This window comes from Typopeltis vanoorti, chromosome 15 (assembly GCF_054136105.1).
Source record: "Typopeltis vanoorti isolate ZY-2024b chromosome 15, IOZ_Tvanoo_1.0, whole genome shotgun sequence".
Taxonomy (NCBI): Eukaryota; Metazoa; Arthropoda; class Arachnida; order Uropygi; family Thelyphonidae; genus Typopeltis; species Typopeltis vanoorti.
Window position 1 is genome coordinate 94,977,943 of NC_143563.1, and position 23,038 is coordinate 95,000,980.

General features: G+C 35.3%; 1 protein-coding gene across 1 annotated transcript in view; it reads left to right on the plus strand.

The window, feature by feature from the left end:
* The window catches only part of LOC150098992 (uncharacterized), a 700,419-nt gene that overhangs the window by 384,081 nt on the left and 293,300 nt on the right, over positions 1-23,038 (plus strand). The window contains exons 24-25 of the mRNA XM_090405788.1: positions 1,675-1,719; positions 11,320-11,373. Of these exons, the coding sequence (XP_090261914.1) occupies positions 1,675-1,719; positions 11,320-11,373 (99 nt within the window). The remainder of the gene's footprint in view (positions 1-1,674; positions 1,720-11,319; positions 11,374-23,038) is intronic.

Genomic DNA, 23,038 nt, shown 5'->3' on the forward strand with positions numbered 1-23,038 from the left:
ATAAGGCAGTAAGATTCGATGACATATCACCATGCGTCTTAAGGGAATGCACTAGGAATTGGCAATAGCATTAACATGCTTGTTTAATAAGAGTCTTACAACAGCATAGGTTGCAAGGGAGTGGAAGGAAGGTAAAATTGTTCCACTGCATAAAGGTGGTGAAAAGGCTATGGCTACAAATTATAAGCCAACCTGTATATCTGGAATTGTGATGAATGTGCTACAGAGAGAGAGAGAGAGAGAGAGAGAGAGAGATTGGTGAAAAGTAGGATACAGAAATGGGTTGATAATAAAAGCATTCTCTGTGGTTACCAGCATAGGTTTTTTAACAGAAGATCATGTTTTACTAACTTACTTATGTACCATAACAAATACTTTGGGCTTGTGAGATGCATATACAGTGGTGTACTTAGATTTGCAAAGGCTTTTGATAGCCTGCCACACAACAAGCTGTTAAATAAATTGAAACAGATGGAATTGGATAACAGACTTCTGAGTTGGATCATTGACTGGCTCTCAGATAAGTATCATAAAGTTGTATATGGCAGTGCAATATCCTGAAAGAGGAAGATCACTAGTGCAGGGATCAGTTTTGGGACCATTGTTGTTCAGTTTTTATGTTTATGATATTAGGATGGGTTTAACTGGTGATTTCATCTGTTAGCAGGTGATGCAAAATTGGGAAGAGCAATGCTGCATAGTCAAGCATGTGTTGCAGCCTTGCAGGAGAACTTGAATAAATTGGCTATTGAAATAGGATGCTATGTAGGTTGCAGATGGGTCTTCCAGATTGTTGGAATTACTAATCCATCATTCTTGTTAAGATTTGGATGATGTTTCAGCATCCCATTTGCCCAGTAGGGCAGTGATCTTACATAAGGTGATGAAATTCTTCTTACAACTAAAGACATTCAGAAACATCCGTACTCTAGTGGGATCCAAACAACAAACCCACAGTTTGTTGTTTGGAGAGTATGTTAACCATTCACCCATCCAGGCCAGCATTGATGTGTAAATGAAACTTGTGAAGAACCTGTGCTACTTGTTCTGATGTTCCTTCAGGATAGGATATGGTGACTCTTAACATCCACTTATATTCTGTTGAAGGATGATATTTATCTATATTTCTCTGGATGGAAACTTGGTCATATCCATTGACATTCTTAGTGATTTTTATTTTCTGTAGTTCTTCCAACAGAAGGGCATCAATAGAACAAATGGACTGAGTTCAGTATGGAAGCTTGATAACATCTGTATTTTGTGATGGATGATGATGTGAGGAATGATGGATATATCTGCAATAAAGAAAGATTTTCAACAAACAGGAAATTGAATTCTGCTTGTAGAAGTGTGGGTTATTAAAGTGTCAAGAAACAGAAGACTGTTGTTATATTTGCATTTAACAGTGAACTTGATATAGTTATACATGGAGTTTATTTTTTTAGAAATTGTAATAATACAACCTCTGAGTGTGATCAAACTACAAAGCAAAACTGAATACATGGTTGAAGAAATGTACTAAAAACTACCATCTTTCTTCAAGCTTTTTTTCCCTCCCCTCAAATCATGTCATTTGCAAGCACTTTTGATAATATAGGGTATATTGCTATCATTAGTATGTTAATTTTATTCTTATAAATATTTTCTTATGACATGATTTTGTTTATTTTCCAGGGAATCCCTGGTTCAGATGGGAAAGCAGGACTTCCAGGACCACAGGTATATCTTAATTATATTTCAGCATATAAGAAGTGAGCTAATTCACTTTAGTGAGAAATAGCTTTTATACTTGAGTCAATAAAGTGATCTGGGTTAACTCTCTTTTATATATAATTTTAGGTTAATTTTATTATATTGTCAATTGTATTATGTTTACTACCCAAGATTAACTTATTTGTTAAAATAAGTGATATATTTAATAACTTGTTGGAATTTTGAACTTGTTTGTAGAAATACTGCATTTGGCATAAATATAAAAAATGTATATTTAAGTAAAAATATAAATTAGTCATGTATTTTAAACTCTTTTCTTCTGAACTCTGTATGTTTATAAAGGTTGAACAGTATATCCATTAAATAATGTTTTTATTTTAAACACATATAATAGGAAATTAATCTAAATGTTATATATAATACCTTCTCGTTATATGCTGTATGTTGTGTACCCTATCATAGATATAGTCATTTAATTTTGTAATGACTGTATCACCTATATAGTAGGCTCCTGATATTTAACAGATCCTGATTTAGAACTTTTTTTTTTTATTCACAAATAGAGCACACTAAAAGGTTGGTTCAGTGAGTCAGCATTATCTAATTGTGCAGCCGGTGTTAAACTCAGGGTATTATGTCATCTAGGTGAGAGAGGGGGTTAATAGAGGCAGAGTGATTAGCAGTGTGTGTCAACACTCAGTTTTCTGGTGCAATTTGTCCTATTCTATTGTTTATGTTTGGTTGTTTTTGCATTTTATGTAATTACAATTTTAACATATTTGATAATCAATATGTAATATTTGTCTATTATTATGTCCTTATGGGATAAAGAAGTAAGTGTTGATGTGTTAACTTGAGTGTTGTATAAAAATTAGAAATGACTGAGAAGCTTGAAGGTGGCGTAACCATTGCACATTTGTGCAAGATTTTTAGAGTAAAAAAGTAAACTGTTTCAGACATTCACAAAAAAATAAAAATAAAAACTTAAGGAGTTTGCATTAATATACAGTATAGATGGTTGTTCTCAGACAACTTCTACAGTTGGTAGTAGAAAACATATGAAAGTGGCTGAACATAAAAAGATTGCCTAGAGCAGTGGTGTGAACCTTTTTATGTGCTCATGCCAAAAATTTACAAATATTTATTGAGTTGCTGATGTGTTGGGCAGTTTTTAATATAGGAAAAAATTAATGGAACATTAATTATTGCAGAATTTTATTGAGACAAGTTTAAAAATTAACATAGAATTTTATAGATGAACCCATAACTTGACATATACATTGTCATATACAAATTAATACAAATTAATATCAATTATTTATTAATAAGATTTTTGCTGTTGTACATTGGATGCCAAATGTTTTATATCAGGTTCGTATTTTGTCACTTTTAGTAATACACATGCCGAACTAGATTCATCAGCCATTTCTTAAACTGTCTTTTATAAAATTCATTTCAGAAAATAATGACTCACAAACATATGTAGAGGAGTAAATTGATAATATAGCTATCACTAGTTTTATTAAACAACTAAAGGTTTTGGGAATGGCATTCCAAGTTCTCATTATTTCTGCTTCTGCATTCTTTTTAATTATGTCCAATAGTTGATCATTTTCAATTATTTCCAAGTCATTTCTCAAATTGACAAACTTTTGTTTCCATATAGAACTGGATTGAAAATCGATTAATTGCATTTCAATATCTTTCAAATTCAGCCACTTGAAAATATCCAAATTGAGTTTATCTGCTGATGTTGTGTCTGGATGTAAAATAAATTTTGATGTTTCTGCAAATTGCCTGAATTGCATAAATCTTGAAGAAAATTCATTGATTATTAACTGAGAATAACTTCAGAAAACTCTTGAGTCAATTTAATATCTGTTTTTTAATATTTGAAGGTGTTGTAAATAATGTCACAATTGAAAATTTTTAATTTAGCTTTGAATGCTTTGATTAAACGAAACATGGCAATAACTGTCTTGTTAACAGTTTAACATTTAATTCATTTAAATGTAAGCACAAAATCAGTAAAAAAACATTAAATTTGAAAGCCATTCGACGTCCATTAAGTGATTATATTTTTCAATGATTTTTTCATTATGTAAAAAAAGTCTAACTTCTTCTAAACACTCAACAAATCCTAGAAGAACTTTTCCACGACTTAACCGTTGGACGTTGTACATAAGTAAACCATGTACACTGAGCTTACCTCATTTAATCATCAGTAGTTAGTAAGATCAGTAAGTTAGTGTCATCAGTAGTTAGTAAGATCTTGGAGAAAGCCGTGAAGGACCGTATACAGCATTGGGCAGATGAGGGTAATGTTATCTGTGAGAGTCAATATAGATTTGTGAAGTGGTGCTCTTGTTTTAGCATTATGCTAGCCTTTTATGATAAAGTTACAAGAGCATTAGATGAGGGAAAGGCACATACTGCCATTTTCTTAGACTTAGCAAAGGCATTTGACAGGGTGCCATATGATAAGCTGATATTTAAGTTGCAACACATGGGTCTGGATGTCAGATTGGTCAGCTGCATTCAGCATTGGCTGCCCAATAGGTATCAGAGAATTGTGTATGGTGGAGCAATATCAAAGAGGCAGAAGGTTACAAGTGGGGTTCCATAGGGCTCAGTACTGGGACCTATATTGTTTAACCTTTATATCAATGACATTGTGGATTGCAAGGGGATATTCGGTTGTTACGGATGATGCGAAGCTGGGAAGGGTTATTAGTAATAGTGCAGATGTGATAGCCCTGCAAAAGGATTTGAATAAGCTAGATAGATGTGCAAACAAATGAGGGTTTCAGTTTAATGCAGCAAAATGTAAGGTCTTGAGGTTTGGTTCACATTGATGGGATGCTGCATACTCTATGGGAGGAGTTAAACTGGAGGAAGTAGGAGAGACGAGATCTGGACTTGATGATTGATAGAAACCTGAAATTTAGGGGACATATTGCAAAGGTAGTGAAGGTAACGCAGAGGATTGCTGCAATAATGAGAAGGACACTGACCTGCAGAGATAAAACAGTTATCATTCCATTGTATAAAACCCTGATCAGACCACACTTGGACTATTGTTCTCAGATTTGGTCCCCAGGATTTGAAGGGGATAAATTAACTGTGGAAAGGGTACAAAGGCGGATAAAAATGATAGTTTCAGGACTGTACAATGATAGTTATGAGGATCAGCTGAGGGAATGTGGACTGCAAAGTTTGGTGGATAGAAGAAGGAGAGGTGATATGATTGAGCCGTTTAAACTGTTGAGAGGTGGTTACAGGGTTGACACTGGGGAGTTCTTTCACTTGGTTGAACAGCGGGAAGGAGTGATGACAAGAGGCCATCCCTGGAAGTTATGAAAGGAAACTGTGAGCAAGAGGATGAGGAGTGGTTTCTTTGCATGGAGGGTGGTTGAACCATGGAATGCATTGCCTGATTGAGTGGTGAGAGCGAGAACGGTGAATGAGTTTAAGGAGTGGTATGATAGACTTTGTGTTTCTTAGGGGGGGGGGACCTCCCCTCGATGAGTCTTGATAGATTTTGTGTTTCTTAGGAAGGACCTCCCACGATGAGTCTTTTGACTCCATGGAAGCCTGAATAATAATAATAATAATAATAATTAATAATTCTAGAACTTTTGATTTATTTAAAGCTTGTGCAGATATAAAATTGACCAATTTTGTTACAAGGCCTATAATATCTTCCAGTGGCTTGAAACTAGCCTTTGCACATAAAACCTGCTGATTTATAATGCAATGAAAACCCAGAACTGAATGTCCAATATGTTCGGTAAATAAATTGACAAAAACACTTTCTTTTCCAGTCATACTGCAAGCACCATCAGTAGTTACTGATACAATTTTGGAAAGATCTATTTCTCTTTCAGCAAGTGCATTTACAACTGCGTTGCAAATATCTGTTCCTTTTGTTGTTGTTGCTAATGATGTTAAACTGATAAATTCTTCTTTGATATTATTCCCAACACATAAAAATTGCTAAACAAGCTGATTCAGTTATGTCAGTACGCTCATCAAGACAAAGAGAAATTAAACCAGAAGATTTTATATCTATTTTTTGCTGATGAATTATATTTTTAGCCATTTTCAAGATACTATCTTTCACCATGTTTCTAGCCAAAGGTATATCTTTTATTCTTTGAATAATGTTTTCCTTGTTTTCAAAATCTTCAAAGAGAACTTATGTGCATTTTAACCATGCTTCTTTTATATATTCCCTATCACTAAAAGGTTTCCCTTGCTTGGAAATTATGTTTGAGGCAAAAAACTAGCAGCAGTTATATTTGAACAACTGCCGATAAATTTCATTAGGGTTGTTGACTGAATATTTCTGTTTTTTTATTTCCCGAGCAATAAATTCTTTCTGTTCTTCCTTGCTTTTCTCAAGGAGCGATTTATGGTTTGTCTCATAATGCCATTTTACTGACTATGTTCTGCATACAGCTGTCCCAGAACATAAAACACATACTGCTTTATTGTTGTTGAAAGTTTTTCCAGTTGGTTATACTATAAATTAAAGATACCAAGAAATTATATATTTGGTTTAATCCTTTATCAAAGTGTACGCAAACAAAGTTTGCCCCTGAAGTATTTTCAGGACTGGGGCAACTCTTAGTAAAGATGGTATGACTTCACATCACTTGCCTTAGTATCCCATAATGCAAAGCACATCTTCTTGTGGACATGTATAATGCTATGCATTATGGGAAGGGTTTGGCAGAGATGATACCAAGGTTGAAGTAATGCAGAAATCATATTTTCATATATTCATATTTTCAAGTTGGGACGAATCATGAAAGAGTAGTGAAGATGTTGTGGCCTTACAAGAAGACTTGAATAGATTGAGTGATTGGGCATGGAAATGGAGATGTGAGTTCAATGTTGCAAAATGTAAGGTTTTAATATTTGGAAAACAAAGATGGGATGCAGAATTTATGCTTGGTGAGGGTATATTGTTGGAGGTGGAAGAAATAAGAGATCTGGGGATGATAGTAGATAAGGATCTGAAATTTAGGGGACACATAACCAAAATTGTGAAGACAACACAAAGGCTTCTGGGAATGATGCGGAGGACACTGTCGTATAGACGTAAGTAGATTCTTGTTCTGTTGTATAAGGCTTTGATTAGGCCACACATGGACTATTGTGCCCAGATTTGGTCACTTGGTTTTCAGAAGGATGTTGGAAAGGGTCCAAAGGCGATTGACTAAGGTGGTTTCTGACCTCTGGAATGTCGTATGAGGAAAGATTGAGAAGATGTAATTTGCAGAGTCTGGTGGACAGGAAGAAGAGGGGAGATATGATAGAGACCTACAAGTTGGTAAGGGGTTGTTATAGAATCAATGCTGGAGAAGTTCTACAGAAAATAGTGGGAGATCGGGGGAGAACCAGAGGTCATCCCTGGAAACTGTATAAAGAGGGTGTGAGGGGCAGGTTTTGTTCATGCAGAGTTGTGAATGATTGGAATGCCTTGCCTGAGAGTGTGGTGTCTGCAAGGAGTTTGAATGTGTTCAAGGCACAGTATAATGAGCTGTATGTGTGATAAAAGGACCCCCCCCCCCAGATGATTCTTTGACTCCATGAGGTCTTAGGGTAATAATAATAATATATGAGTTGCCAAAAGGTGTCACACCTTATTATTATAATATTCTGGATTAGGGAAGTTGCCTTTTGGCAACTCATATATGAAAACATGACTTCTGCATTACTTCAACCTTGATATCACCTCTGGGTCTGGCTCCCACTGATGAGACCTCAGTCAAAACCGGTCTGGTTAGTGACCCTTCCCATAATGCAGAGCATTATACATGTCTGCAAGGAGATGTGCTTTGCATTATGGGATACTAAGACAAGTGATGTGAAATCATACCACCTTTACCACAAGTTGCCCCAGTCCTCAAAATACTTCAGGTGCAAACTTTGTTTGCTTACACTTGGATATAGGATTAAACCAAGTATATAATTTCTTGGTATCTTTAATTTACTGCTTTATTGTCTTTGTTAATCATCCATACTCTTCAGTTCACCAACTTTGGAACTCTCGGCTGCTTGATTCTGATAATTTTAGTTTTTTATTTTCACTAGCCATGTTAAGTAGAAGTGTAACAGATTTATTCAAAACTAAAATTGAATGCATTTTTTATAAAATGTTCATCAAAAAATGAACATTTTATTATATGCCTGAATTAAATTATCTTTATAATTCACACTTACAGCAAAAACAAAAGGCAGTGCACATATGCAACAATAATACACTTGCTGCTACTTATTTGTGCCTACCGGTGGATGTGCGGTGCGAATATCATATGTTTAGATGTCATGTATTTTGGCAAAGTTGCAGCTGTTGACTTTTTGTATGCTAAAAATATTAAAGATCATAAACTTGAAATAATTAATAAGCTTTTCAATAATGAAAAGTTTTTATATCAGTGATGGAAAAGTTTTGGTGACTAAACACAGTTTTTTCCTAACAGCTGAGTCATGTGATTATGCTCCTCAGCCATTGGCTAGAGGTGCTTAACATTAACTGTAGTTTTAAGCTGCTGGGCCTTGTTCCTACAGTGGACTACATATTTGTTGGTTAGTTTCTTTCATCTAAAACAAAATTTAACTTGTACTTATTGTAACAATTTAAAAAAAAAAAAGTGAATAATTTATAAACTAAAAATTATATCACCAGTAAATTGTTGACGTGCCAGCAAAATTTTCATACTTGCCACCTCTGGCATGTGTGCCATAGATTTGCCATGCTGGAGACCTAGAGGAACACTGCATTAGTTACATTGTATAGTTTTTGACGTGCTTAATTAAAATTAAGGTTGGTTATTGTTGTAAATTTATTTATATATTTTGAACAGATTTTTAAATAGTGTGTATAAATTACTCAGTGTACATTATAATGATATTTCATTCATATTTATACATTAATTTTATAGTGACCATAACCTGCTCACAATTAAAGTAAAAATCAGATTAAAATGAATAAATAAAGAAAATGCAACTAGAAAAATAAGAATTGATGGACTAAAAAGATATCAGAGAGAAATATCAAGCTGAACTAGAAAATAAGATCAGCAGTATTGATAGACTCCTAGAAGTAATCTGGACTGATCTAAGAGAGAAAATCAAGGAATATGCTAAAGGTCTTCTGGGTGAGGCAGAGAGGAGAGGAAGAAAGTCCTGAATTACTGAGGAGGTGATAGAAAAAATGGACGAAAGAAGAAAATGGAAGAATAAGAACAGTGATGAAGCCCAAGTCAGGTATAAAGAGATCAATAAACAAATAAATCTTCTGGCTAAAAAGACAAAGGAAGACTGACTCAATCAGGTCTGCAAGGAAATAGAGGAAAATGATACAGCAAAGGATATAAGAAAGGTCTATGAAGGCTTGAACTTGATTTCAGGGAAGAAGGGCAGGATAAAAAGCAATGCTTTGAAGAATGAAAGAGGAAAGATTTTGTTGGAAAAAAATGAAAAAATAATAAGATAGAAGAAGTATGTTACAGAACTTTATGGAGATGAAGATAATCTGGAATGTGATCAGATAGAAAATGATGATGCTGCAGAAATTAAGGAATGGGAAACCGAAGCAGCCATTAAAAAAATAAAGGATAGGAAAGTTCCAGGAGTGGATGATATTCAAGGAGAGTTACTGAAGGCATTGGGAAAGGAAGGAATAAAACTTCTATCAGTCATCTTTAATAGAAGTCTGAAGGAGGATAGAATACCTAAAGACATTGTAAGATCTATTTTTATTCCTATTCCCAAGACTACAGGAACGATGGATTGCAGCAAGCACAGAACTATCAGCTTGATTAGCCACGTTGCAAAAGTCCTAATCAACATAATGTTCAGAAGAATGGAACAGATGATGGAGAGGGAATTAAATGAAGCATGGGTTGGTTTCAGGGGGAACCAGGGAAGCTATCATAATACCACGGATATTGGGAGAATGAATGATCAAGTGCAATAAAGATTTATATCTGTGCTTTGTTGACTATGAAAAAGCTTTCGATAATGTTAATCACTCTGTTTTATTTGATATTTTGCATAAAATAGGAATAGATAAAAATATTATGAGAATTTTGTTCAGAATATACAAAACTCAAGAAGCCAGGGTCAGATTTGAAGGAGAGGATACTGAATGAATCCCCATAAGAAAGGGTGTGAGACAAGGGTGTAGGATGTCCCCACTCCTTTTTAATGTCTATAGTGAATGGATGATGACGGAGGCCTTGGAAGATTTGGAGGATGGAATAAAGATAAATCGACATCTGATAAATAATATAAGATATGCAGATGACATTGTACTTATGAGTGAAACAGAGGAAGGCTTGCGAAGAATTTTGAACAGACTGAACAGGTTTGAAATAAGAGATATAAAATGAAAATAAACATTTAGAAGACAAAAGTGATGGTGATTTCAAGGAAAGGAAATGATGGGATGGAAATCACTTTGAACAGACAAAGAATAGAAAATGTAAAAAGTTTTGAATACCTTGGGATTTGAATAACAGAAGACAATAAATCTAATTATGAAATTAAGAACAGAATTAAAAAAGCAAAAGCAGCATTTTTCCAAATATACCACATATTAGGAAATCGAAATCTGAACAAACAGTTGAAAGTAAGAATCCTCAAGACAATGATCTGGAACATGGGGACATATGGATGTGAGTCCTGGACGATCAGTAAGGAGATGATTGACTGACTGAATGCATTTGAAATATGGTGCTTGAGAAAAATGGATCATATCAGCTGGACTGAAAGAGTGAACAATGAAGAGGTTCTTAAAAGAATTCAAAATGAAAAGAGACTATATGGCTAGTATCCAAATAAGAAAAATAGCGTTTGCAGGACATTTGATAAGGGGTTCTTCTGGAGAGCTTCCCAGAATAGTATTGCAGGGGATGGTGGAGGGAAGGAGAGGAAGCGGAAGACCCCAACTGTAATGGAAAGACAACATCAAAGATTGGATGGTCAAGAATCTTACAGAAGCAAGAGATAGAGAGGCATGGAAGCAGACTGTTCATCAGCTGCAACCCTCTTAAAGAGGAGGCAACAGGATTAGATTAGATTTATTACATTATAGTAACATTTTAATACATTCTGCATATTTGAAGTTTGTTATTAATATACATTTTTAAAATACATTCGATTTAACAGACTTTCAGCAACCGTTCCCCATTTAGTCCATTAAATCGAGGGCTTACTGTATTTGTATTTTTATAATAACCAGTATGACTATGGCACTTGGTTACACATACATTGTACATTTCATCTAGTTTATTTCCATTTTCTGTTCTTTATTTTTAAGTCTTATCTCTTTATTATCATTTGAACAGTAACTGTAGAATATTATTTATAATATATATTGTATTACTTTTTCTGTCTGCTATTATCACTTGTATTGTTCTAAATTTCTTGTTGCATTACTATTTCATTTGTATTAATTCTTCAGTATTAATAAATTTTCAAATTTCAAAAAAGAAAAAAAAAGATGTTTTATGACCAATAGAAGTTAATATTATTGTTTATATATAATAATAGATTATGAATACTTTTCTTTTCAATACCAAATATTTACAGGGTATTCAAGGCTTACCAGGACTTGTTGGATTGCCTGGGACAAAAGGTGAAAAAGTAAGTAATAAAACCAATTATCTTGATTATCATGTTTATGATAATATTTTATCATAATATCATACTGTCACAAATTATCCTCGTTGTTTCAACTGAACATATTGCACCTAAAAAAAGGGGGGGGGAATTAGAAATCTTTCAATTTTAATATTGAAGGATTTACTTCTTTGCCTACCATATATGTCTGTAGACCTGCAAAAGGCATGTAACAAGGTGCCAAAAGAAAGCTATTCAAAACACTACAGTTATATGGTGTCAGTGGGACATTATATCAAGCAACACTTAGTCTTTATGTGAGTTGTAAGTCAGCAGTTAGAATTGAAAAAATTACAGGAAGATGGTTTAACATTAAATCTGGTGTCAGACAAGGATGTACATTATTCCCTCTGTTCATATTATCTATATGGATCAGATTATGAAGGAAAGCAGTATTAATCTTGATGGATCAGATCATCATCATCTGTCTTGTACCTCCTTAATAATCTTTTCTTTCCAACATGGCTTACTTGATTTCACTGTTCATCCATTTCATTCCTACTCTGTTAATCGCCTAACCTTCCATGCACTGTCAGCATCTTTTGTGCACAGCTTGTCTACCCAACATATTAATACTAGTTGACTACAAAGCTTTCCACTTTATAATTCCACATGTATCCTTTTTTTTTTTTTTGGCAGTAACCTTTTTTTGTTTCATCACTTTCCAAACAAGTACCTCATGATCACTCTCACCTACTAGTGGCATTGTTAATACCTCATTAACAACTTCATCTTGTGAAGTGTTATCATCAAATCCAAAACACTAAAGCCTCTAGTTGCTTCAATCACATGCTGCTTAAGATATTTATCCCTCAGAAATTCAACAAACTCTCTCTCTCTCTCTCTCACTTTTTCTCCTTGTTCCTATATGCTATCTCCTCCTTCCATTCTATATTCCTATAATTAAAGTCTCCCATCAAGATCACCTTCTTTTTACATGCTCAACCAATTGGTCCAAACATTTCTATAATAGCATCTTATCAGATATACTAGCCTGTTTATTTCAATTTCACGGCACACAGATTCAAAATCTGCACATGTACTATCAACTTCCACACTTTGTGAACACAATTCCTCTATAATCATTAGCAGCACACCCCCTCCCTCTTTTCACCTTCCTATCCTTCTGGAAAATTGTATATCCTTCCATTTCTATTCCTGATATCTCATCATCCCCAAGACAATCATGTTTCACTTTTACCATTTATTTTTGGACATAAATCAATGAACAAACTCAGCTCTCTTATTTCAAATACCCTTTACATTTGCATACAAAGATAACAGTTCCAATTAGAGGCTGTCATGATCAAATTTTCACTTTACGACAAATAGTTGAAAAGTCATGGGAATATAAAAAAGATCTGTATTTAAGTTTTGTAGATCTGGAAAAGTCATATGACAAGGTGCCAAGAGAGAAGCTATTCGAAACACTACAGTTATATGGTGTCAGAGGGGCATTGTATCAAGCAATACTTAGTCTTTATTTGAGTTGTAAGTCAGCAGTTAGAATTGAAGTACAGATATTGAAGAACAATATCTTTGTCTTGTTATTACTGACATTCATACCATATCTATTATAACAGTTATTCAATTTAGTCAGGGAATCTTGCAGACTTGCAGCAGATTTATTTAGAAGTATAACATCATCTGTATAACATTACACCATCTTCGTTTAATGTTAAATCTGGTGTCAGACAAGGATGTACATTATCCCTTCTATTATTCATTATCTATATGGATCACATTATGAAGAAAAGTGATATTAAACCTGATATCAAAATTAGAGATGTTAATTTCAGCTCTTTGCTTTATGCAGATGATGTTATGCTTCTAAATAAATCTTCTACAAGTCTGCAAAATTCCCTGACTGAATTGAATAACTGTTGTAATAGATATGGTATGAATGTCAGCAATAACAAGACAAAGACAATGAAAATAGGCAGAAGCATTGAAAATATCAACTGCATTGTGAATGGAGAACCTATAGAACAAGTAAAACATTTCAGTTACTTAGGCACAATTTTTAGTGAAAATGGTTAATTAAATATGGATATAGGCAGCAGAATCAACAGAGCTGATATGGTAGGAAGTCAACTGAATAAATTTATATGGAATAAGAGAGAAATTAGCCCAAACAGTAAATTAGATGTATACAATACAGTGTTCAAACCAATTTTAACTTATGGATCTGAGAGCTGGGTCAGAAGTAAAACACTTGACCAAAGACTAGAGACCGCAGATATGAGAGTCCTTAGAAAGATTAGAGGCGTGAACAGATGGCATCAATGGCAATATCATATTAAAAACAAGGATATTAGGAAAGAACTTGGCATTGTCAACATCCAGGAATGCGTCAGCAGAACTAATCTCAGGTGGTATGGTCACTTAAATAGAACGGGCAAGGAAAGATTAGCAAAACAAGTGTTCTCTGCCAGGTTGGCAGGAAAACGACCCAGAGGAAGACCAAGATATATGTGGATTGATATGGTACAAAGTGCCTTAGACCAGCGCTTCCCAAATTGCCGGCAGCGGCCCCCTTGGGAGCCGTAAGTTTTGTTCCCCCCCAACAAAACTTACGGCTCCCAGGGGGCTGTGAAATAATGAAAACAAATTTAAAATGTTTTATGACGCAGTACATTTTTTTAATCTTAAAAGAAACGTATGTAATTTTTATTATTTCTTTTTTTGCTTTTTTTTATATTTTAATGGAAAAAAACACACATTGGTGTTGGTTAACAAATTTTGCTTCTTGCATATTTCGGCAATTAACGAATATTAGTAAATATATGCTTATTCGTATAACTTTCGTTTCAAAGGTATTGATAAGCAACACAAAAAAGATTACAAACCAAAATCTTGAATATAAATACAATAAATATTATAATAATATATGTCTGTATTACGATTTTTTTTTTCGATGGGGGGGGGGGGGGCATGAAATATTTTCATATTTCCAAAGGTTGCCTTGACATCCATAAGTTTGGGAAGCACTGCCTTGGACGATAGAAATATAAGATCTGATAATGTTGGAGTCTTGACACTAACAGACTGATTTGGAGGAAAATTGTAGATAAGAAGTTAGTAATGATGTAAATTTTTCATGTAGTACTATCATATCCTGTACACCCCTTGAAGGTATATGTCAGGAATTTGATGATGATTATGATGATAATAGTTCCTGTGTCTTTGAGGCCATTCTATCAGCACCAACATTCTCTACTGTAGCCGCTATACCACACCTGTCTCTTCGGTCACCATTTTCCTGATCACTATTCATACATTGTAATATATTGTAGTGTCTTTAAAATTCTTATTAAATCTTTATTCTTATTAAATCCTATTAAATCTTTGTCTGCAGTGCCTCTGTAAAATATTTACTTTCTTTATGTATTCAAGATACCGAGTAATTTTATATAAGCACATCCCCTTGCGGTGATGTATGATGCTATGCATTAAAGGCAATGGTCACTACCCATACCGGTTTTGACCTTTATTGAGGTCTCATCAGTGGGAGCTAGACCAGATGATGCTAAGGTTGAAGTAATGCAGAGCTTATATGAATTTTACCTAAACAAGTTGCCACAAGGTGCTTTGACCTTATTAAATAAAATCTCAAGATGAGAGATAGATGTAGAAAGTTTTTTAACTTGGGTATATTATGTATTCAGGATACCAAGTAATTTTATATAAACTTGGTTTTTAATCCTATTTCCCAAGTGAGCAGACAGACAAGTAAGTCAAGTTTGCATCTGCACGTAGTGCAAGTCTGAGGCGACTTGTGGTAAAGGTGGATTAATACTAAAGAAATACAAAATACTAAGGAAAGTGATCAGATCTTAATCCACCTTTACCACGAGTTGCTTAGAGTGGCATTACCATGAGTTGCCTCAGACTTGCACTATGCGCAGGTGCAAACTTGACTTACTCGTCTGTTTGCTCACTTAGGAAATAGGATTAAAATCCAAGTTTATATAAAATTACTTGGTATTTTGAATACATAATATACCTAAGTTAAAAAAAAACTTTCTACATTTACTTTCTTTACTTTTCCCTTTATCTATTCTATCTATCTACTTCCTTACTTAAATTTATTCTCCCCCCCTTTTTTTTTTCTGTAGCTAGATAGACCTCGTGTAATAAGTCTATCAAACGTAACAGTCCCCGAGCAATTGCACAATATCAATTAAGAAATTTATTTGTTCATAACGACTGTGCTACTTAATTGACCCTTTTATGTTTGAATGTCAGGGCGAGGAGAAAACAAAAATAAATTAATACTTCTATACAATTTCTTTACATGCAAGTCAGTCATGGCTTGTAACTTTATTCAATTCCCGCAGGTTTGTTAATATTTTCAGGATAGTGCATTGGCTAAGGAATGAGAACCAGGTAATTACAAAACAAAAACATGTTTATGATTTTTGTTTATCAAATTAAAGGATATGATACAAAGCACATAAAGTTAATAAAAGAATTACTTAATCTAAAGCACTTTAACTCACAAAGACAACTTGCTTCTAAGTAACAGAAATTATAATGCGTTTACTATCAGAAAACTTATTGTACTTTGAATTAACAGCATCTTCTATGACACCACTTGGCCTGCAAGCATGCATAAATATTCCAAGAAGGATCACATTAACTTTCTTCCAACACTTTCAAAACTTAATTGATACTAATTCAGACACTATCACAAGCAACTTATGAATTAGACATACTTAACAATACATTTTCTTCCCTTAATTCAACTTCAATTTAACCGCCTGGAGCGTCTTCCGTCCGGTTAATCCTCGAGAATTTTCCTTCGTCGGACGTGCTGGGGTTCTGCCGTAGCTACCTGGAGCCTAGAGAGAGGGCTGGCTGCAGAGAAACATCTGGCATCGGCAGCAGGAAGAACGATCCTCCTGGATTCAGGGAAGGAACCCTGTAGAACCATAGGTGAAGAGCCAAGCAAGAGACCAAGGACCAAAAAGCCCAGAACCACGTGCTATATTGCCTTTTATTCCATTTTCAGTCCTTTGTTCTTAATTCAGAGTATTCCAGGATTAGCCAGAAGCAATGAAAGATTTGATGTCATTGCTGGCTGCCAGACCTTACGATTTTGGTGGTATTCTGCGCTAATCCGGCTTAACTCCTATTAAACTTTTACAAACAAGTCTAAAGTGCAAGTGCATTCTAACAGTAATTTATTCTTTTATATTTTTACATCTTACTAAGCACATTTTTTTCTTATAATTTCAGACAAAAAAATTGGAAAATCCTTAGCGAAAATTCCCTAAAAAAATTATTTCTTGTGAGATTTTACGTCTCATCCTCACCTTTATGCATTCCATCGCCTTTCCTTGCTGCAACCAATCTTCACCCTCATATTCATCTTCCTCCTGTCATACAACCCGTTTGGCTGTGCTATCCTGCTTTACAATTATCCTTTGATCATTATCTTCATTAACTTCATGACTTTGTGCCTTCTCAGAAAACAGTAGCCTTTCTAAATTCTCAACACCAAACCCATTTAAATACAATCCTACAACTTTAAACTATTCCCACTTTCCTTCAAATTCTACAGGTTCATAACTGAACCCCCTTTTCTTCATACAACTCACCCATCTTGCTATTCATTATCTCTGCTCTCCTCATTTCACTATTGTCATATCTTAGCAGCACGCTAATGACTTTTCCAACAACAATATTATCCTTTACCTCCTGCAACAACTTCCTCAAGTCTCTATCAACATTCTTTTTTCATCAACTAAGTAGGTTTCCTTCATGCCAAGAAAAATATACAGAATGTATGGTAAAGGTGAATATTGTAGATATATCAGAGAGGAGAGGAGAGTGTGAATAAGTTCTGAGGGATTTTTAAGGTATTATCATTAGTGAAAAGGGATTGAACTTACCATAATGTCAGTATCTTTGCAGATTGTGTCTGACAAGCAAGATTTGTAAGCATAGAGTTTTTAACCTGGAGGGAGGGAGAAGTATGGAATTTCCTGAGTGAAATATATGGTCAGTTTATACACAGGGAGAGAACCAATATATTTTCAGATATGGGTTTGAATGGTGTGTTTGTTTGTTTGTATATTTTTGATAGGGCAGCATTTTTCAGTCATATTTAGAGCAATCATGGATCACGGTAGTGTTATTACTCTTATGCACTTTTGTGATAATGATATTCTTGTTCTGGTAAAGCATCCTAAGTATGGTAAATTTAAGATGAGACAGATTCCTTTTGGTAGTTTAGCATGTCAGGATATTGGTAATGTCTAGATGTATTTTACTAGTGGTATATGGTGTAGATGCCCTGTTTTTTAGGAGATAATTTTGTAGGCTAGGTATTTTCTTTGGAGCTATTGTGAAGTTGTTGCTGAGGCCAATGACAAATTAAGATTTGTTTTTGTGATAATCTGTAGCTTTAATATCTTTTTTGACTAGATTGGTAAATTTTTTGATATTCCTCTTCATATTTTTGGCATTGGTTAGTTGGTTGGCCAAAAGTTAGTATTAGTGAGACATAACTGACAGAACATGATATGGTTAGCAGGATAGAATGTGAAGGGTATAATATTTTCAGGGAGTATAGAGAAAAAAGAATGGGGGAGGATATTGTTATAATACCTGATGAATTACAACCAAAAAGAGTAAGAGTTCAGTTGGAGGTCAGTGAAAATAGTGCATTTGAGGCTATCTGGTGTAAGATAGAGACCAACAGGACAAAAGGTTGCATGGAATGATGCAACCCTTTGTCCTATTGTAATTATTATGTGGGACTTTACTTATTGGAACATAGATTGGAAGGATGACAGGCCACATTGGAAATGTCTAACATACTTAGATCCAGATTCCCCCCCCCCTCCATTTCAAGGGTGAATCAGTTAAAATGGCGGTAGCAAAGGCCTAATGCCAGATGGTATACAGGCCTGAACTAGTCATTAATTAACAATTCAGGAGGTTTCTAAGTCAACTGGCACATAATCCATAACCTTGCCACCACATACTCTGCCTGGTGAGGGAGTCCAATAGTGGTATATGGGAGGCACTGTTGAGGTCACTGATTACAAGGAGACTGGTCACTCTCTGCATGGGTGTCATGCTCATGAGTCTATCTCCTACTGCATGTCCCCACTCTTTCCTTTCATCTGACAATAAATCAAAAATGAAAAATGAAACAGACAAACAATCACGGCAATACTGCAAACAAAATAAATCTCCTTCGACAACAAACTCATCCAAACAAATCAAACCAAACAGAATATTCCAAACATACCAGTTTCTCTACCAAAAAAAATTTCCACATCCACTTCACAAACATCTGGAGCATAATTTCCAACATAAACTACATTCATCACCACTTACAGATATACAAGCCAGACTTCCTTCTCCTAAAAGAAACCCATATTGTAGCTATATCAACTGCAGTTTACCTTCAATGTCCAAATTATACTCTTCATGATTCATTTTGCCACAAGGGTGGCACCTGTGCCTTTGTACACTGACATTACCTTCCAGAGAATGCCAAATTTAGAATCCCCTGCTTTTAATCACCTCTGGCTGAAGGTTTTCTTACCACACTTTATAACATTCATCTGCTGCACTTACCAGTCTCCAAACTCTGAAAACCACAAAGACCTCTTCGCCTTCCTCTCCATGAAACTCTAGCATCCTCAATCCAGTTATCCAAACAGTGAAGTCATCTTCCTTGGCAGCCTGAAAGTCCACAACTCTAACTGACTGCCCTTCTTCAACACTACTGATCAAGCTGGACATGTGGAAGTTTTTTTTGCTGTAAGCAGTGATCTGATGCAAATCGTTCAGCCCTACCAGTATTCCAATAATCCTCTCCACTTTTCGAATATCCTTGGTCATACCTGTGGTGGTCGTCGGTAGATGGCATTGGTGTAGTTGCGGTCAGTGGGTGGATTGAGTGGCAGAGACAGAGTTGTAGAGCAGTTGCCCTCCCTCAATGAGGCTTTGGAATCCCTGGAGGTCTAATAATAATAATAATTTTTTTTAACTAGTTCTTCCAGACGCACTGTAGAGGTTACCTTTTCTCTCACAGCAATTCAGACCACAATCTTGTGCAAGTTTCCAGTGCATCTGGAAGAACTAGTTAAAAAAAATTCATCCCTTATCCCATCCACTTTCCAAGTTCGGGTTCAACAAAAGATGTATGAAAGCAGATGAAGAAAAAAAAACAGCTTACCCCAGGTGGCTTGCATCAAGAATCTCATACTCGGCCTATGCGAAAGCATGCAATAAATGTCAGCTCATTTCTTGTTTAAACAGCAACTGTACCTTCTGGTCCCTCACAAAAACCATCGAATGTAACATCTGCTCACCTGTGCTTCCACCTCTCTCCGATCCAGATGACACAGTGTTACAACACCCAAAGAAAAAGCTGACATTCTAGCATCACGCTTTTCCTCTAACTCTTGCATAGACGATGAAGGCAAATCACCTCCTTCCATACCAGAAACCAAGCACTTTTCAGTAAAAAAGACATAAGAAGAATATTGAACAATCTGAATACTACAAAGTCATCTGATACCCAATGGCATCTCTCCTATTGTACTCAAAAGTTGTGCTCCAGAACTAACACATGTCCTCTCTCGTCTCTTCAATCTCAGCTGGCACCTGTCCCATCTCATGGAAGCAAGCACATATCTAACTGATTACAAAAAATTGTGACAAAAAACCTACCATCCAACTACTAACCAATTGCTATTACCTCAATCCTCTCCAGAATAATTGAGAAAGTTATTAATAATAAACTTCTTCACTACCTAGAAGCCCACCAGTATGGATTCTGCCAATTGAGATCCACAGCTGATATCTTAGCCTACATCACTCACCATTGGGCATAAGCCATGAAAAAGTTCAGAGAAACGTGTGATGTCACCTTTGACATTTCCAAGGCTTTTGATCATGTTTGGCATCAAGGCCTGCTTTGCAAACTACCTTCCTTTGGTCTTCCTTCCACCATCTGTAACTGGATCACCATCTTCCTCCCTGGTCATTCACTGCGTGTCATGGTGAATATCACCCTTTCTTCAAGTGCTTTCTCACCACTGCAGAAGTGCCTCAGGTTTCCATTCTTACATCTATCCTCTTTCTCTTATACGTAAATGATCTACTCTCAATCACTACAAATTCTGTCCATAGCTTTGCATGATGATAATAATAATAATTATTATTATTATTTGCAATCACAATCAGAAATATGCTATTATATACAAACATCATTATACAATGATGTTTGTATATAATACATCATATAATATATAATATAATTGTATATAATACCTAGAAGCCCACCAGTATGGATTCTGCCAATTGAGATCCACAGCTGATATCTTAGCCTACATCACTCACCATTGGGCATAAGCCATGAAAAAGTTCAGAGAAACGTGTGATGTCACCTTTGACATTTCCAAGGCTTTTGATCATGTTTGGCATCAAGGCCTGCTTTGCAAACTACCTTCCTTTGGTCTTCCTTCCACCATCTGTAACTGGATCACCATCTTCCTCCCTGGTCATTCACTGCGTGTCATGGTGAATATCACCCTTTCTTCAAGTGCTTTCTCACCACTGCAGAAGTGCCTCAGGTTTCCATTCTTACATCTATCCTCTTTCTCTTATACGTAAATGATCTACTCTCAATCACTACAAATTCTGTCCATAGCTTTGCATGATGATAATAATAATAATTATTATTATTATTTGCAATCACAATCAGAAATATGCTATTATATACAAACATCATTATACAATGATGCTTGTATATAATAGCATATTTCTGAAAAACAAAACAAAAAAATCATCTGTGTTGTTTATATTCATTCTCTTAGCTTTGTAGGATGAATGGAAAGTATAGCACTTTCCATTCATCCTACTCCTTTGACAAACCATGTGGTTCCCAGACATCCCTTATATCAAGATTATTATTATGTAACACCCTCCAGGGAGTCCAAAGACTCATTGAGGGAGGGCACCTACTCTACACTGCTCAATCCACCAACTACAATGAACCGCAGCTACACCAACGCCATCTACCACCTATCACCACCGCTAGTATTTTTATAGACAATCACAAACATCCATGTCCAAGGCGGGATTCGAACCCACAGCCTTTTGGCTGGAGAGTGGATACGCTGATCACCTGCAACTATTATAAAATGTTAAGATAACCACTTAAAAAATTCTTGTAGATAAACTTATATGTTGCTGATACATAACTGTCAATTTTTAGTGAAAGACAACATATACTGTTATATTAATTAAAAAACTTTAATTAATACTTCTGACTAATTAATTAATACAACCAACTTCAGTTGTTGTCTTCAGCTATATTTGTTCATTTGCTCACTAAGTGGCACTTTTTAGGATTCTAGGACCGACTTCAGTTGTTGTCCAGCCATATTTGTTCATTGTTAGTGCCTGCATGCACATATCATTAATTTTATGTTCCCCGAAGATGGTAATGTAACATTACCAAAATGTAGGAAGTATTGATTAAAGTTTTTTAATTAATATAACAGTATACGTTGTCTTTCCCTAAAAATTGTCAGTTCACTTAAAAAAAAATACTCATTGGTCTATAATTGATAGCTCTTGTTTTGATTTTGCATTCTTCAACATGCTGTCATTTTCCTAGTCTTCATTTTATTGGAGTTGCCCATAATAATAATAATACTGCTTCTGGACCAAGTCATCACCCTCTCCAGTGCCACCATCACAACATTTTCTTTTTATGCATCTCTTTCTTCAAAGTCTTATTCAAACCATTTTGCTCCTATTTCAGTTATTCTGTTAACTCTGGGAGATGCATTCAGATATAGCTTCTTTCGTTTCACTTCCCAAACACTGTTGGCTGATCTACCATACAGTATTTCGTGCAAGGCAGTTCAAGCTGCATTCTCATTTTATCTGAATCACCTACCATATAGTTCCACATATCTCCCTTTTTCAAGGCTCTCATATGCCGCCTTACAAATTAAAACTGCATGATTACTCTCTCCAGTTGGAGATAAAACATCTTCATTTATATACAGATTCTCAGACACTTTTACTATATTTAGTATTCTTACACCATGAGTCCCTTTCATTACATGCTGCTTCAGACAGTTATTCTTACTCTATAAATTTTCTTTATGTTTTGCTTGCTTGCTTCCTCCTCTCACCAGTCTGCATCTGCATAGTTAACATCACCCTTAATGTTCTATGTACCCAAAAGGTTTATCTGTCTATTTAATTCACAGAGCTCTATAGATGACTCTGAAGAGTATAAAGTTATTCATTTATGAAATTATACAATGATGGTTAGACTATAATAAGTTTAGTTTAATCCTTTATCCAAGTGTAAGCAAACAAAGTTTCCGTCTGAAAGTATCTTCAGGACTGGGGTAAGGTGGTACAACACCAGGCAACTTGTTGCAAAGGTGGAGAAAGGTCTCATCACTCCTATCTCAGTATCTCAATGCAAAGCACATCTCCTTGCGGATATGTGTAATGCTATGCATTAAGGCAAGGGCCACTACCCATACCAGTTTCGACCTTTATTGAGGTCTCGTCAGTGGGAGCCAGGCCCAGTAGTGGAGAGACCAAGGCAGAAGCAGTGAGAGGTCATCTCAAC